General features: G+C 40.6%; 1 protein-coding gene across 1 annotated transcript; it reads right to left on the reverse strand.

The window, feature by feature from the left end:
* Positions 1-1152: 1152 nt before the first annotated feature.
* On the reverse strand, positions 1153-4806 carry LOC121420607 (interferon-induced very large GTPase 1-like). The gene has a single exon (XM_041615270.1). It carries the CDS (start codon positions 4804-4806, stop codon positions 1153-1155), a length of 3654 nt encoding a protein of 1217 aa, XP_041471204.1.
* Positions 4807-18045: the final 13239 nt, after the last annotated feature.

Here is an 18045-nt window from a genome sequence, read left to right on the forward strand (position 1 = left end):
GCCACGTCTGCCACGTCAGTCCGCCATCTATTCAGTCAATGTACCACACCACCATCGCCAGGAGGGTTTCTAATGATGGATTTTGCGCAGGTCTATCAAAGCGTCCTCCTTTGTTACTGACCACCATGACCTAGGCATGTCAGGCAATTGTGCATTGTACATTTCCTTTAGCTGGTATTGGTAGGTCGCAATAAACCACATCCAATATTTGGACACACTTTTGGAGGAATCAGCAGCTACGTTCCAGTCAGGCAGGTAAGTTTTGTATTCTGTATATTTGTGGTAGACAAAATTTGTGTCAGTAGTAGAACATTTTCCAGAATCTCGGCACTTGAAGTTACAATCCTGGCAACTGAACGTCATGTCCTTCCCCTGAATGAAGTAATTACAGGTCTGATGTAGAAGCTGTCCTTTGCGGATGTTCATACCATAAAAAACACTGTCACTTGCCCAACGTAGTCCAATTATTTTTCTTGGTCTGTGCTGAACACACATGTGCCTCTTTCCAGATATCATAAACTGGTTAGGTGTGTAGTCTGCACAGGGCTCTTTACAGAATGGACACGCATCAGGACATCCCCAGATCTTATCCAGAATTTGCTGTGGTGAAGGTGTTTCATCCCAGTCAACAGAGTATGCAGTTTCATTGGAAAAGACATCCTCCAGATTACGTTGAATTCTATCTAGCTGGTCGAGAAAGATCCTTTGCAGATTGTTGAAATCCACCACTAATAGAGAACTCAGTACCTGTCACGGTACTGACAGGTACCGCTATATCATCCGAGACGTTCTGATAAAACATTTTGATCCAAAGTTCCATGCTCTTGGTCCTCTGTCCCTCGACCTCAGCACTTGCATGTGTAACACTTATGGCAAAACATCTTGCAATGTGGATTTTGGCAATCTCTCCATACTTGGGCATACCACCTACACTTTGTCTCGAAAACATCTTCTCATTAGTAATCCATCTTAAAGCAAACTCTTTGGCGTTGTTGATGTAATATTCATATTCTTTGAAGTCCTCAATCTCAGATAAATCATCCATCAGTTTCATTATCAGGTAGTATTTGGATATTTGGAAGTCTCTGAGAACTTCATCAATGCATTTTCTAGGGAATTGCCTTCTTTACTTGCCTTTTGAATAACTCCCTTTTAATAGGTGCATACGAGGTCACCTGCGGTGACCTGTTCGGTTCTCTGGCTGACCTTGTTCTTGAAAAGAATCCAGGCAGTATTCTTGTAGATTTGTATCTTGGCATTCACATGTTTTTTGTTGTATTTTGTTTGCATCAAGGTGAATACCTGGACACAGTGACGGCTTAGATGAACTGCTAGTTTAACAACATAATTAGGGAGAATCGTGACATTGTAGTCATTGGAAGAATGTGCTTTGTAATTGTAACATTCAATTTTCTCCAAAAGTATTTTCATGACCTTTTTGGCATAACTTTCCCGAAATGGTAGGTCCTTTTCAAAAAGCTGTTTCAAATAAGTACTAATTTCGTTCAGGATACTTCGAGTCAATGACAATGCTTCCTGTTTTGCCTCTAATTCTAAATTACTGGCAGGGGTCAGGTTCTTGATATTTTTCCAGATGGGTATTTTTAAGTTGACGTGTTCCTGTCTAATGTCATCAACACTGATGCTGCTTTCTAACGATGTCTGCTCTAGTGGAATATGCAGAGGATGGAGCCTCAACTCATATCTAAGAATGGCTCTATGGTCATGAAATATTTGGCATAGAAGCTCCTTAATCACTAAATCCATTTGCAACTCCTTGTCTTCGGATTTGGGTGCAAGTTCTTGCACCATTGACTCCCACAAGCTATCAAACTTCTGTTTCTGTTCGGTATCAGTCATTTCTTGATCTTTAAGTTCCTCTGCCAGTTCCACTGTTTTGTTCATGATATATGTCTCATGGTGGGGGTGTGACCTCTTGATTATTTCCACTCGATGTGCTTCTTTGATTGAAAGCAGATGAGCCTTGCCCTCACTTCGCTGTTGCTCAACTACAAGGTCAAATTGGGCCAGCTTTGAAATCTGCCATTGCATAACTATTTTTCGCAAGGTGCAGTTCTCGAAGTACTCCTTCAGACAAACCTTGATCTCCTCAGCCTTTTCATTCAGAACTTTGGAGAGTTTGACGTTGAGGAGCTGATAAGCTTTATCTAGCTCATCTATAGTTCCACATCTCTTCAACGTGATCTCTGCATTGTAAAGCCGAAGTCTAAATTCATTATTCAATTCACTTTCCAAACTGTAGTATTTGGATTGCAAACTATCGTAGGCTTTCACCTCAAGACTGGCAAAGCTAAATGCGAAATCATCAACAAGCACCCATTTCCATAGATCAGCAAGGCGAATCGACAGATCTAAAGAGGTCAGAAATGTTGTCTGCCTCTTTGCAATCTCCTCCAAAAGGTTCGACCTGACCTCACGTACCTTTTCACTGTAACCAGGATTTGCAGGGGCCATGGGTGGATTGCCATGCCACAGATCAGGGAAGTACCAGACATGAGTTTGGGCGCCAAAACTGAAAATCTGTGAGAAACTATGAACATTTTCTATATTCTCACTGAAGGCTGCTTCCTTTGCCATTTCATCCAAACTCTCCTCTAATTTCTGACTTCCATACATCACAAGTTGTTCTGCATTAGCTGATGGGACATTCTGATGAACAAATATGCAAGTTCTGTGATCGCACAATTTACTGACACGGTTCACCCTTAAGAACGCAAGCACTGCCATTTGCAGTATGCCTTTCATTTCGGCTGTGTTTTCTCCTTTGATGTTAATCATAGTCACATCTCCCAGACCAATTACAAGGGTTGCAAGTTCATTGTCATGCTCGTACATGAGTTGTTGTAGTTCTGGTGCTCGAAGCCCCTCAGTATCCACAACGACAACATAATCAAAAGGCAGATCAGCGTTCTCCTCTACAGGGATGAGTTGCATGTATGCTCCCCTCGTGCATCTACCTGCACTTACAGCGAAATGCAAGCCAAACATAGTGTTCAGAAGTGTAGATTTCCCGGAGCTCTGGATGCCCAAAACCGAGAGAACAAAGAGCTTTTTTTCACCGATAATGTTGCCAAGTTTACGTAGCACCGCGGTCACCCATGTAATAGGGACACTTGATGTGTCTCCATCTACTAATTCCAAGGGGCTGCCCTTCAACAGTAGTTTGGCAGCTATTTCTGGCAAAATTTCAACACATGCCCTTGTGTCTTGCCGTACTATTCCAGATCCCATCCCCACTTCATAAATTTGTCCAAGTTCTCTGAAAAGATTTTCTAGTCCAAATGATGCTCTGGCAAGACGACTCTCGGCATTATCCACTTGTGCTATCAAGTCCGACAAGTTTGCAATCTCCTCCTTCTTGGCATCCGTAAGGTGAGTCCAAGCTCTGTAATAGTGCCTACGTAGTCCTGGTATGTTTGCTCGTGATATTTCATCCAGTAAGAGCTCCATCCATTTCAGAAAATACATAACAACGTCGGAGTTCTTTTGCAAAATTGACATAAAGTCTATGATGAAGGGAGTTCGTCTGTTCTTCAAAATATCTACCTGTTTTTTATGGAAATGGTCCACCTTCTGTTTCACTCTATCAGCAAGGTTTTCTGATGTCAACTGTGAGCTCTGCCCTCTTGTACTGTGGCGCATCTTTACCAGCCTCCAGTATTCAGTCCATTCAGCACCTTGCAGCGGAAGTAAGAGGTGTTTACAGTCGATGATCTGTTTACCTTCCATGTGGCTTACAATATTTTCTGCCAAGAGCTTACCTTCAAGACAGGCTTCACCACCATACTCATCTATGATGATCCCCATTTTCTTTGCACTTCGAGCGCACTCTTCCACCAGTTTAACAGAACACCCACGGATTGCTTCTGAGAGCTTTAGTCTAGATTCAGTCTTGAGCTCACTGGTGTTTTTATGAATACCTTTGTAGCTGGTGGATAAAATGATCTTGACCTCTTTCAGTAAATCCTTGCCAACTGCATCTGAACAGGCTCGTACAATAGGTTTTATCGCTCGGCTACTTCCACTAATCAACAATAGAATGACTTTAGCACTACTTTTTAAAATTCGTTGCAATGTGATGGTATTGGATGCTCTAGCCAAGTCTTGAGGAGTGGTCATTACAAACACCACCGATGATGTTTCCTGCAAAATCTGCATCTGTTTCTCCATTAATGAGGCATCACCTCTCAAATTCAAAATCATTGTTGTGTCTGGTAGGTGTTGTTTTGCATCGACTCCTGTTACGAACCAAGAACATTCCACAAGACCGTCGCTCATCCTTCTGGGTACGGTACCATTGTTGCAATCAAGGTGAAAGAAAGTGTCATGACTTTCATCCCTAAGGATATCATTTGCCAGCTTAGACTTAGACATGGGAGGCCTGCCTAATCTAATGAATGTTACCACAGGGAAAGGTTTTCCTGTTACCGAAGTTTCGGAAATGCCGTTTTCTTTGGAATGCCACTGAACAGTTATCGCTCTGAGTGCCCAAAGTGACATCCCAACATTGCCTCCTGACTCAAGAGGGTAGAGAAAGGGAATTGCAAGTTTACAAACGAAAAGCTTCTGAGCAAGAGTTTGTTTTAGAAAGTTGTCGCAACATGTAAATATTGCCACCAGAACATCCAAAGGGTTCAGATGTGTTGCATTGTCTTCAATAATACCCGTGCTGTGCATTTCGAGAAGACTCTCAAAGTCAAAGTCACCTCCATTATCAGGTATTCCCTCTCTTGTTGATTTGTTTACCTCTGACAAAAGGTGGTCTCTTGCATGAAAATCTAGCATAAGGAGTTTGTGTATAATTACCCAGGGAAGATCAACAAAATTGAGATGCCCAGTGGACTTTTTGATAGTTACGACATCCAAAAGGGAAATCTTAGATGGGTAATATTTGTCTAAGCCTAGGGTCTTCAGGATATCTGAAAAATCTTCTTCAGCGACCCCAAAATCAGTGCGGATAACGGGAGCCTCCTGATGCGTGTTTCGACCTTCTTCTGGATTGACACCCAAAGTCAGACCTGCAATAAATATCAGAACAAGAAAGAAACATAATAATCTGAAAATGGCATAAATGCACCTACAACCCACTACAATTTAGAATTATTTCTTGTTTGTGGCTTTAATGAAAAAAGGCCACATTAATAACTATTCCAAATTTATGAGTAGCGAAAAAGTATTTAATGACCTGTTACACCGTGCGTCCCAGAAAAAACCCCGAGAATTATCGATTATTTACTATTGTGCGTTCAAACAGGGTAACACTTTTGAATATGTCGATAAAATGATATTTTCTAAAATCATTTATAAAACTTAACACACAATGACAATTATTTATTGGTATATCTCCCTTTAAACGAATAGCGATATAACTAATTTACAAGAGTGAGAATCATAAAATGCTTGCAATTGTTGTATTTCAGTGGAAGATTGTATGATAACGTGATTTTATCATTTCCTTTGTCATGCATGAGATAAATGATGCATTTTTACATCCGAAGTTGACGCCATCTAGAACCCCTTGCTATATTGATATATTCATTATGAATATTTTTTTATTATTTACGTAATAAAGTATACAGGGGTCCATTGGGTCATTTTTCCTTCAGCAAGAAATTTATCCACACTGTGCTGCACTCGACCCAGGTGAGATGAATGGGTACCCGGCAGGAATAACTCCTTGCATGCACTGAGCGCCGGTGATGGTAGCTCGAGCTAAAGCCGGGGTAATAATAGCAGCGCTTTGTATCAAAAAGCAAAAAGCGAGTTATAAATCCAGCTAGTATTATTTCTATTATTATTTTCAATAGTAAGAAAATTAGGATTTTGTCATAAATCATGTTTTCAGACAGTATCTAATTTCTGCATCTCAGTTACAGGTATTTTAGAAGCAATGCGTGTTCAATTTTGAGATTCACATCGGTTATTGGCATATTTTAGAGGCAATATATTGGATTTTGCCAATTTGCGGAGAATTTGCAAGGTTAAGCGAATGGCATCAATCGGATTTGACCAGAAACTATAACAAAATTGTATAAACATAGAAAAAAATGGGTCCATTCTCTATGGCTTATAGCCTGCACAATAAGAATTGTTCTAAGAGCTGCCTACGGAAATACCTAAGCACATTTATTGATGAATTACCCTACGATCTCCTTCAATTGCTTCACATCGAGGTAGAATTCCGTTTTGACAATATACCCCTTCACCATGTTCACTTCCAAATACAAGACATGGGAAATTTGTTTTATTTTCGAACTTGTTCAATTCAAAACCTTATTTGGCATTTAGAATGAGGCATGAACAGCATTGTTATCGTTTATCGAATAGATTATTTCATTTAAAACGTGTAAAAGGGGCCTCAGACTCTCAGACTATCAGGAAAGGATAGGTATATTATTTGTATTTTGATTGGTCTCTATGCGTGTATTGACTTTGCATGCAGAGACGACACAAAACGTACCTTTGTATTTTCCCTGGGGATGTTTCACAAAGAGCTAAATGTGACTTAAGTCATAGTCGGTGCTGACGAGTTTTTGATTATTTAAATTTTAACGTAATCAACCTCGCAATACATACTGGGACGTGCCCCCAAGGCGTGATTTCACCAATGCAGTGATGCCTTTCATTGAAGATACAAGATACAAGCTATTTATTTTGTCTTCGCAAACATGATTACAAAGAAATTTATTTTCAACTGGTGCAATATTACATTAGACATGCAAGAACAATATAAAACAAAGAAAGAAATAAGTTACTCAGGTATGAAGCAGATACAATAAAACATTAACAAAAGTTTGAGTCGCCCAGAATTCTTATCATACTTATTATCATTCATATAATGTAATAATTATTATTAACATATTTTTTTTCTTTCACTCTTAACAGGTGCATTTATTTTCCAACAAAAATCTCACATTCGGTTACAAAGCCATATACTATTCTACAAATACAGTTTCAACGTTTCAGGCAAATTGTACATTTTTCGTTTTCCCTTTTTCACAAGAGCATTATTGTTATCAATTCGTATTTTAAGTTCCTTCAAAAAAGTAAACCACAATCTTTTCTTTCTTTGATCTGTTCCCTTTTCGTTCCTGAGAATCAACATTTTGTATATGCTCCAGAAAGCAATAGACATGATATCATCAATACTTTTTTCTTGATAATTTTTCAACAAAGTATTAATGTCAAAGCAAAGTTCTACGTTACAAACATTCTTAACCATCATAAACAGATTATCGAAAAAAGGAATGTTCATTTTGCATTTCAACAAAACATGAAGTAAGTCTTCTGTGCAATTACAAGCTTCACACTTGTCAGAATTGCTAAGCTGCCATAAAAACAACATCCTTCTAGTAGGGATCAAGTTATACAGCATTTTGAAATTAAACTGTTTCAATTTGTTTTTTGTATTTTCTAGATTTCTTTGAAAGATATTTTTCCAATTTATGTAATCATCAGTTAAGTTTGTCCAGTATGATGGACCATCACTACTTCTTTCATATGTTAATAGGATATGATAAAACAATTTACTGGAACAAAACTTCATTTCTTTTTCTTTTTTGACGCACTGGTATTTTTGGAATTTCTAACAAACTGGTTTCCTTTATATTATTCATCCAAACTTTCGGTACTGCCTTTTGTAATTTGGAATAATCAAATAGGACTCTCGCCTTTGTTTTTTCAGCATGAAAGTTTTCTTTCAAATTATTAACATAATATATTATTAACATATTTAGTAACATTATTATTATCATCATCATCACTACTATATACTTTTCTATGATTATTATTATCACCATGAAACTTTTCATGATAATTATTTGTATATTAGTGTCATCATTTCGCTGGGAACAGAAGTTTATTTAGCGTTGAGCTTGTGAATTGAATTTGTGGATAGAGTCGGGTATGAATGAATTTATAAAACGGGAAAGGCGGGTTGGAGTGGGATAGATTATGCCAGAACGATTGAATGGGTAGTAATGATTGAGCGGATGAGAAGTGTCTTTCATGATTGAGCTGACTTTTCCTACGATTACAGCGGGATCTACCCCTATTATACTTTGCGCTATTTTACGGGGCTTTTCCAGTTTAATCTTGTCCTCTTTTGAGAGATTGCCAAATACACATAACACATGGAAGAGAATGGCACTTTTAATGCCTGAATCATGGAACAGAGTTAGTATCGTGTTGTCTACATGGAATGATTTCAACTTGCGGAGAAAGTACAACCTCGTGCTAGCCTTCCCATAAACCAACTGCGCGTTCTGCCTCCATGACAATTTGTCATCTATTACTGTCCCCAAGTACTTGTAGCTGCTGGTTTTGTTCGATCACCTAATCTTGCATGACCACATTCTCATGCTCTACACCATTTTGACGGAACTCAATAACCATTTCCTTGGTTTTGGTTGCATTAAGTAATATAAGTAATGGTTGTCGCATCAACGAATGAATTTGTCTACTTGCGAAAAATAATCGTTAACCTGATTTGACAATAGTGCAATAATGGCTGTGTCATCAGCATATTTAAGAATGCTGCAACAAGAGGCTGTACTCACGCAATCGCTTGTGTAAAGAGAAAGCAATAATGGGGAGATGACACACCCCTGAAGTGGTAAGAGTGCTTGATAGATGACAATTTGCCTCTACATACTGTGTTCTACCTATCAAGAAGTTATGTATGCATCTAATTAGTTTAAGGTCTACATTCATCCTAATTAATTTTCAAGCTAGAAGATGGGGTGCGACTGTGTTAAAAACACTACTAAAATCTAAGAACGAGCATTATGTCTTTGGTCTATTTAAGTGCTCGTCTAATCATGCTAATTGATGCAAATATATAAGTACAACATCTTCCACGCTTCTGCAGATGTTCTGCTTGTCTGCAAATTGAAATGGGTCTGTGAATTCCTTAGTTTGTTTCAACAAATATGGCAATAGCAACCTCTCAAAACACTTCATAATATTCGAAGTTAAAGCCACAGTGCGAAAGTCATTTGGTACTTTTGCGTATGTAATTTTGGGAACTAGAAATATTGATGATTCTTTCCAGATACTAGGGAATACACCCGAATCAAAGATCATCAACACTTGCCGCAAAACTAGAGCCAGTTACTGGCTACATATCTTCAGAATCTTATTTGACACACCATCAGGCCCTGAGCTTTGTTAATTTTTACACTATTAAGCATTCTCCTGACTTTTGACCAAGAGAAATACTCAGAGAAACTATCTAGAATATATGAATTTGAGACTCTCAATAATTCTTGCTCAATGTATTGACTTCATAACCTATTTTCTTCACCAAAGTCCACTGTCTCAAATCTAGCATAGAAACGACAAAGTTCATCGACAAAGTCCGCGGATAGTTTATTGACCTTGCTTTTAATCGGTGATCATCTCCATCGCCCGCCACGATGATCTGGAGTTTTTTGTTCAAAGTTTTTCTCGAGTTTTCTTTTGTATCCTTCTTTTCGTTACACTTCATCGTCAATCTTATTTCGTATGGTCTTTACTTGCGCACTATTTCCTTTGGCGAAAGCGTCTCTCTTTTCCCGTAGTAACGACTTTAGTTTTCGCGAAGTCCAAGGCTTGTCGTTAGGATTAGTCCTCACTTCCCTTGTTTGAATTGTAGAGTCCTCACAGAAACTTACACAATCTGCTTTTTTTTTTCGGCTAACTCGTCTGGTGAATCCGCTGTTTCAGAGAAAAGGTCCAAATCTGTTCCATCCAGGGACGCCCGAAGTGCTTAAGTAGATTCGCTGGACCAAATCTTCCGATTACTTTTTGTCGGTTTTCTACGCTTGAGCAGTTGCCGGTAAGTTGGGAAAAACAGAACATTGTTATGGTCAGATCTTCCAAATTGAGGGCACGCATTTGCCTTAAAAGTGCGTTTCATGTTACCATAGCAACGGTCAAGCATTGCGTCTGATCGCGTGGGAATGTTTACATACTGCTCACAAGTGGGTAACATATCATCTATAGCACACTGATTAAAATCCCCATAACAAGTTGGGATTGTCCGGCGATTTATGTTCGAGGTGGGATAATTTACTCATCACGTTTCTGGCAACGGCCACATCTACCCCAGGGTGAACATAAACCAAAACAACGAACAACTGATTGAACTCTCGCGGAAGATAAAAAGGGCGTACATGCGTAGTTCAACTATCATCAGTCTAATGTCAGGGGCACATAGTTTTTCTTTTATTCACCAATTAGTGCACCATTGTTCATTAATACACATACAGAGCCCTCCCCCTTTCGACTTTCCAGAGTCTTGTGTGCGGTCTGATCTCAACAAATTAAAATTTCCAAGTTCAAGCTCATTATCGGGTATGTAATCATGAACCAGGTCTCCGCATAACACATTATACATGACTCTCTGTACTCAAACATGTGGCGAGCACTAGAACGAAGCTTGTCCATCGAATTCCAAATAGAATAGTCGGCAGTGGCTTAGACTTACGGTTCCGTGTTCTGTTCCGGAAACCCCTCTCTTCCCGCGCTTCCGGAGCTTCATTTCGCGGGGAAAATGTTCGTAGTCGGAGGGTTTTGGACCGAGGTCTCTCGGGCGTAGATCCATTAGTAGCTCCCTTGTGTACACATTAATGCCTCCGACAGATCCACGGTGAGCACTCACATCAATCAAGATGCAGGATAGGATTGCAAATGCTAGGAATCCGTGGATGAACTTTGATATAAGTATATGATAAGTCATTTTGACTAAAGATAAGCATTCCAGACTACCATTAAGGTACAATTTAAAAAGCAAAACACATCAAAACGAGAGAGGAAAATAATACCAGTGGTGGTCGCCACAGAGCAGCACCCTCTATACCCGCAACTGTATGTTTAAGTGCGACTCAGTCATACTTAAATTTTTGTGAACAAAGACTCGGGACAATATGATTCAGTTGCGGGCAATATGTTTGATGATCATGCTCCCGAAGCCAGTCAGTGTTATATAAACAACCACCGGGCATGATGGCTCAGTGGTAGAACGTCCGCCTCATGAACGGGAGGTCGTGGGTTCGATCCTCGGCCGAGTCATACCAAAGACTCATAAAAATGGGACCTTCTGCCTTTTTGCTTGGCGCTCAGCATTCTGACTGTAGAAGGGTAATAATAACATATTATGTTATGCAGGGCCCGCTGGAAGAGCAGTCTTATGATTGAAGTGGCTACCCTGGGTAAATAACACGTTATTATTATTTTTACCCTTTCATTTCTTATTTCAAAGCATGTATAGGCCTATTGATGCCCATGACACAAAGTTCTCGGGGTTTCCTTTTTTAGCATCATTGCATGTAATAAACAAAGATATCATCTTTTCAAAATGAGCTTAGTCTTTAACAAGTTGCATTTCGCCTACTCGTTTCTGTTTAATGTTTCTTCAGACAAGCGTTGAATTGCCGTATATCTTAGCGCTGTGTAGGCTACTCGGGTTTAACACACCAAATTCAGCCTCTTGTCTGCTGGGCTTATATGGGCTTGCGCTTGTATGTCAGCGTTTTAAAAACATGACAGGTTTTGGTCCTGAAACCATTCCTTTTATCCAAAGATGTTAAGTTCCTTTTCCCACGCAAGTGAAACTGTGATTACCCTTGTTTTAAATTGATATACATTGCCGACAAGCATTCATATTCAATTCTTCTTTATTGTGAGTTTGCTTTTCTTTTTTTAGGGGGGAGGGGGGTAAGAATATCCCAGACTCTATACTATTTACTTTAATGTATTTTATTGATATTTTCCAGTTCAGTTTCATGCTAATTGTAATTGTTACCTTTGTTCACATGGTTTACCAGAATATTTCCTCGGAAATGTTGCTGTAATTATTTATTTCATTCATTTATTTGGTTTAAGATTAATAATTGTTTGAATTGTTTCTTCCGCTATAGTCAGGGAAACTCCCGGTTTTCCGAGATCGTTTGAAAAGTCCCTTTTCGAGATAGTTGCGTTCACCGAAGCGTGAATCACAGCTGAAAACCTTCGCCCTGTGTAGTCTTTCTCGGCTGTTTTCAGACCCTTTATGTATGTGTGCGAAACACTCGGTAAGAGCGGTGAAAATGTGTACGCGTGTATACAACCGTGCATTGTTCGGGACATTGTTATCTTTAAAACATGTGCCTCTCTCTCCCCCTCTCTCTTTTTCTCTCTCTTATTTATTGTCAAGCATTCAATTTGATTTTCGTTCATCACTTACCCTTAATCCGGACGTTAAATGTGCCGTAATTAGACCATATTTTTGGATCCACCGTCATGTATATCCGTAATATCCAACTTTCATGTTAATTCCACCTGAGCATTCATCTTCAGCTTATGATCTGATGCACAATCCATAATCAATACATTATAATATTATTTCCACTACTAGTGCCGGCGGAAGTCATGGAAATTATTAAGTCGATATGCAATTTCAAAACATGCCGAATACAGGTCTGTCCTAAAACAATCATTGGCTGGTTGACGAAGCCAACGAATTGGAAAAAAGTATACTGTATTCACCTTCAAAACAAACATACTGCAAAGTATTGGGGCTAGCGGTCACCAAATCAAGTGCATTATAAAAGTCGGGATAAGCCCGTCAGTCATAAGGACCATAAGTCATAATACTAACTGGTCATAAGGACCGCTAGTCATAACGTGTAAAATCCTATACCCAAAAGCTCGCTAGTCATAATAGGCAAAAGGGGTCGCTAGTCATAAGGTCATAAGGACCATGGGTCATAAGGTCCGATTTTCATAATGCAAGATAAGGGTTGCTATTCATAATGGACCATAAGGGTAATTGATCATAAGGATCGCCAGTCATAATCAACAATGAGGGTCGGAATTCATAATACTAGATGAGGGTCGCTAGTCATAAAAAGGAAGAGGCTACATTGATCATAAGGGTCGCCAGTCATAATAGGGGATGAGGGTCGCCAGTCATAATGGTAGAAGGGGTTCGCCAGTCATAATAATGGATGAGGGTCGCCAGTCATAATAATGGATGAGGGTCGCCAGTCATAATAGGAGAAGGGGTTCGCCAGTCATAATGATAGATGAGGGTCGCCAGTCATAATAGTAGAAGGGGTTCGCTATTCATAATAGTAGAAAGGGTTCGCCAGTCATAATGATAGATGAGGGTCGCCAGTCATAATAGTGGATGAGGGTCGCTATTCATAATAGTAGAAGGGGTTCGCCAGTCATAATAATGGATGAGGGTCGCTAGTCATAATAATGGATGAGGTTCGCCAGTCATAATAGTGGATGAGGGTCGCTATTCATAATAGTAGCAGGGGTTCGCCAGTCATAATGATAGATGAGGGTCGCCAGTCATAATAGTAGAAGGGGTTCGCCAGTCATAATGGTAGATGAGGGTCCCTATTCATAATAGTAGAAAGGGTTCGCCAGTCATAATGATAGATGAGGGTCGCCAGTCATAATAGTAGAAGGGGTTCGCCAGTCATAATAATGGATGAGGGTCGCCAGTCATAATAGTAGATGGGGTTCGCCAGTCATAATACTGGATGAGGGTCGCCAGTCATAATAGTAGAAGGGGTTCGCCAGTCATAATAATGGGTGAGGGTCGCTATTCATAATAATGGATGAGGGTCGCCAGTCATAATAGTGGAAGAGGGTCGCCAGTCATAATAGTAGAAGGGGTTCGCCAGTCATAATAATGAATGAGGGTCGTCAGTCATAATAATGGATGAGGGTCGCCAGTCATAACAATGGATGAGGGTCGCCAGTCATAATGGTAGAAGGGGTTCGCCAGTCATAATAGTGGATGAAGGTCGCTATTCATAATAGAACAAAGGGTTCGCCAGTCATAATAATGTATGAGGGTCGCCAGTCATAATAGTAGAAGGGGTTCGCCAGTCATAATGGTAGATAAGGGTCGCTATTAATAATAGTAGAAAGGGTTCGCCAGTCATAATGATAGATGAGGGTCGCCAGTCATAATAGCAGAAGGGGTTCGCCAGTCATAATGGTAGATGAGGGTCGCTATTCATAATAGTAGAAAGGGTTCGCCAGTCATAATGATAGATGAGGGTCGCCAGTCATAATAGTGGATGAGGGTCGCTATTCATAATAGTAGAAGGGGTTCGCCAGTCATAATAATGGATGAGGGTCGCTAGTCATAATAATAGATGAGGTTCGCCAGTCATAATAGTGGATGAGGGTCGCTATTCATAATAGTAGAAAGGGTTCGCCAGTCATAATGATAGATGAGGGTCGCCAGTCATAATAGTGGATGAGGGTCGCTATTCATAATAGTAGAAGGGGTTCGCCAGTCATAATAATGGATGAGGGTCGCTAGTCATAATAATAGATGAGGGTCGCCAGTCATAATAGTAGAAGGGGTTCACCAGTCATAATTTGTAGATAAGGGTCGCTATTCATAATAGTAGAAAGGGTTCGCCAGTCATAATGATAGATGAGGGTCGCCAGTCATAATAGCAGAAGGGGTTCGCCAGTCATAATGGTAGATGAGGGTCGCTATTCATAATAGTAGAAAGGGTTCGCCAGTCATAATGATAGATGAGGGTCGCCAGTCATAATAGTGGATGAGGGTCGCTATTCATAATAGTAGAAGGGGTTCGCCAGTCATAATGGTAGATAAGGGTCGCTATTCATAATAGTAGAAAGGGTTCGCCAGTCATAATGATAGATGAGGGTCGCCAGTCATAATAGCAGAAGGGGTTCGCCAGTCATAATGGTAGATGAGGGTCGCTATTCATAATAGTAGAAAGGGTTCGCCAGTCATAATGATAGATGAGGGTCGCCAGTCATAATAGTGGATGAGGGTCGCTATTCATAATAGTAGAAGGGGTTCGCCAGTCATAATAATGGATGAGGGTCGCTAGTCATAATAATAGATGAGGTTCGCCAGTCATAATAGTGGATGAGGGTCGCTATTCATAATAGTAGCAGGGTTCGCCAGTCATAATGATAGATGAGGATCGCCAGTCATAATAGTAGAAGGGGTTCGCCAGTCATAATGGTAGATGAGGGTCCCTATTCATAATAGTAGAAAGGGTTCGCCAGTCATAATGATAGATGAGGGTCGCCAGTCATAATAGTAGAAGGGGTTCGCCAGTCATAATAATGGATGAGGGTCGCCAGTCATAATAGTAGAAGGGGTTCGCCAGTCATAATAATGGGTGAGGGTCGCTATTCATAATAATGGATGAGGGTCGCCAGTCATAATAGTGGAAGAGGGTCGCCAGTCATAATAGTAGAAGGGGTTCGCCAGTCATAATAATGGATGAGGGTCGTCAGTCATAATAATGGATGAGGGTCGCCAGTCATAACAATGGATGAGGGTCGCCAGTCATAATAGTGGATGAAGGTCGCTATTCATAATAGAACAAAGGGTTCGCCAGTCATAATAATGGATGAGGGTCGCCAGTCATAATAGTAGAAGGGGTTCGCCAGTCATAATGGTAGATAAGGGTCGCTATTCATAATAGTAGAAAGGGTTCGCCAGTCATAATGATAGATGAGGGTCGCCAGTCATAATAGCAGAAGGGGTTCGCCAGTCATAATGGTAGATGAGGGTCGCTATTCATAATAGTAGAAAGGGTTCGCCAGTCATAATATGGATGAGGGTCGCCAGTCATAATAGTAGAAGGGGTTCGCCAGTCATAATGGTAGATGAGGGTCGCTATTCATAATAGTAGAAAGGGTTCGCCAGTCATAATGATAGATGAGGGTCGCCAGTCATAATAGTGGATGAGGGTCGCTATTCATAATAGTAGAAGGGGTTCGCCAGTCATAATAATGGATGAGGGTCGCTAGTCATAATAATAGATGAGGTTCGCCAGTCATAATAGTGGATGAGGGTCGCTATTCATAATAGTAGAAAGGGTTCGCCAGTCATAATGATAGATGAGGGTCGCCAGTCATAATAGTGGATGAGGGTCGCTATTCATAATAGTAGAAGGGGTTCGCCAGTCATAATAATGGATGAGGGTCGCTAGTCATAATAATAGATGAGGGTCGCCAGTCATAATAGTAGAAGGGGTTCACCAGTCATAATGGTAGATAAGGGTCGCTATTCATAATAGTAGAAAGGGTTCGCCAGTCATAATGATAGATGAGGGTCGCCAGTCATAATAGCAGAAGGGGTTCGCCAGTCATAATGGTAGATGAGGGTCGCTATTCAAAATAGTAGAAAGGGTTCGCCAGTCATAATGATAGATGAGGGTCGCCAGTCATAATAGTGGATGAGGGTCGCTATTCATAATAGTAGAAGGGGTTCGCCAGTCATAATGGTAGATAAGGGTCGCTATTCATAATAGTAGAAAGGGTTCGCCAGTCATAATGATAGATGAGGGTCGCCAGTCATAATAGCAGAAGGGGTTCGCCAGTCATAATGGTAGATGAGGGTCGCTATTCATAATAGTAGAAAGGGTTCGCCAGTCATAATGATAGATGAGGGTCGCCAGTCATAATAGTGGATGAGGGTCGCTATTCATAATAGTAGAAGGGGTTCGCCAGTCATAATAATGGATGAGGGTCGCTAGTCATAATAATAGATGAGGTTCGCCAGTCATAATAGTGGATGAGGGTCGCTATTCATAATAGTAGCAGGGGTTCGCCAGTCATAATGATAGATGAGGATCGCCAGTCATAATAGTAGAAGGGGTTCGCCAGTCATAATGGTAGATGAGGGTCCCTATTCATAATAGTAGAAAGGGTTCGCCAGTCATAATGATAGATGAGGGTCGCCAGTCATAATAGTAGAAGGGGTTCGCCAGTCATAATAATGGATGAGGGTCGCCAGTCATAATAGTAGAAGGGGTTCGCCAGTCATAATAATGGGTGAGGGTCGCTATTCATAATAATGGATGAGGGTCGCCAGTCATAATAGTGGAAGAGGGTCGCCAGTCATAATAGTAGAAGGGGTTCGCCAGTCATAATAATGGATGAGGGTCGTCAGTCATAATAATGGATGAGGGTCGCCAGTCATAACAATGGATGAGGGTCGCCAGTCATAATAGTGGATGAAGGTCGCTATTCATAATAGAACAAAGGGTTCGCCAGTCATAATAATGGATGAGGGTCGCCAGTCATAATAGTAGAAGGGGTTCGCCAGTCATAATGGTAGATAAGGGTCGCTATTCATAATAGTAGAAAGGGTTCGCCAGTCATAATGATAGATGAGGGTCGCCAGTCATAATAGCAGAAGGGATTCGCCAGTCATAATGGTAGATGAGGGTCGCTATTCATAATAGTAGAAAGGGTTCGCCAGTCATAATATGGATGAGGGTCGCCAGTCATAATAGTAGAAGGGGTTCGCCAGTCATAATAATGGATGAGGGTCGCTAGTCATAATAATAGATGAGGTTCGCCAGTCATAATAGTGGATGAGGGTCGCTATTCATAATAGTAGCAGGGGTTCGCCAGTCATAATGATAGATGAGGGTCGCCAGTCATAATAGTAGAAGGGGTTCGCCAGTCATAATGGTAGATGAGGGTCGCTTTTCATAATAGTAGAAAGGGTTCGCCAGTCATAATAATGGATGAGGGTCGCCAGTCATAATAGTAGAAGGGGTTTGCCAGTCATAATAATGGATGAGGGTCGCTAGTCATAATAGTTGATGGGGTTCGCCAGTCATAATAGTAGATAAGGGTCGCTAGTCATAATAGTAGAAAGGGTTCGCCAGTCATAATGATAGATGAGGGTCGCCAGTCATAATAGCAGAAGGGGTTCGCCAGTCATAATGGTAGATGAGGGTCGCTATTCATAATAGTAGAAAGGGTTCGCCAGTCATAATGATAGATGAGGGTCGCCAGTCATAATAGTGGATGAGGGTCGCTATTCATAATAGTAGAAGGGGTTCGCCAGTCATAATAATGGATGAGGGTCGCTAGTCATAATAATAGATGAGGTTCGCCAGTCATAATAGTGGATGAGGGTCGCTATTCATAATAGTAGCAGGGGTTCGCCAGTCATAATGATAGATGAGGATCGCCAGTCATAATAGTAGAAGGGGTTCGCCAGTCATAATGGTAGATGAGGGTCCCTAT

This window comes from Lytechinus variegatus, chromosome 8 (assembly GCF_018143015.1).
Source record: "Lytechinus variegatus isolate NC3 chromosome 8, Lvar_3.0, whole genome shotgun sequence".
NCBI classification, from domain to species: Eukaryota; Metazoa; Echinodermata; class Echinoidea; order Temnopleuroida; family Toxopneustidae; genus Lytechinus; species Lytechinus variegatus.

Coding starts and splice junctions, on each gene's coding strand:
- LOC121420607 (XM_041615270.1), bottom strand. CDS start 4,806: ATGCTAGATTTTCATGCAAGAGACCACCTTTTGTCAGAGGTAAACAAA.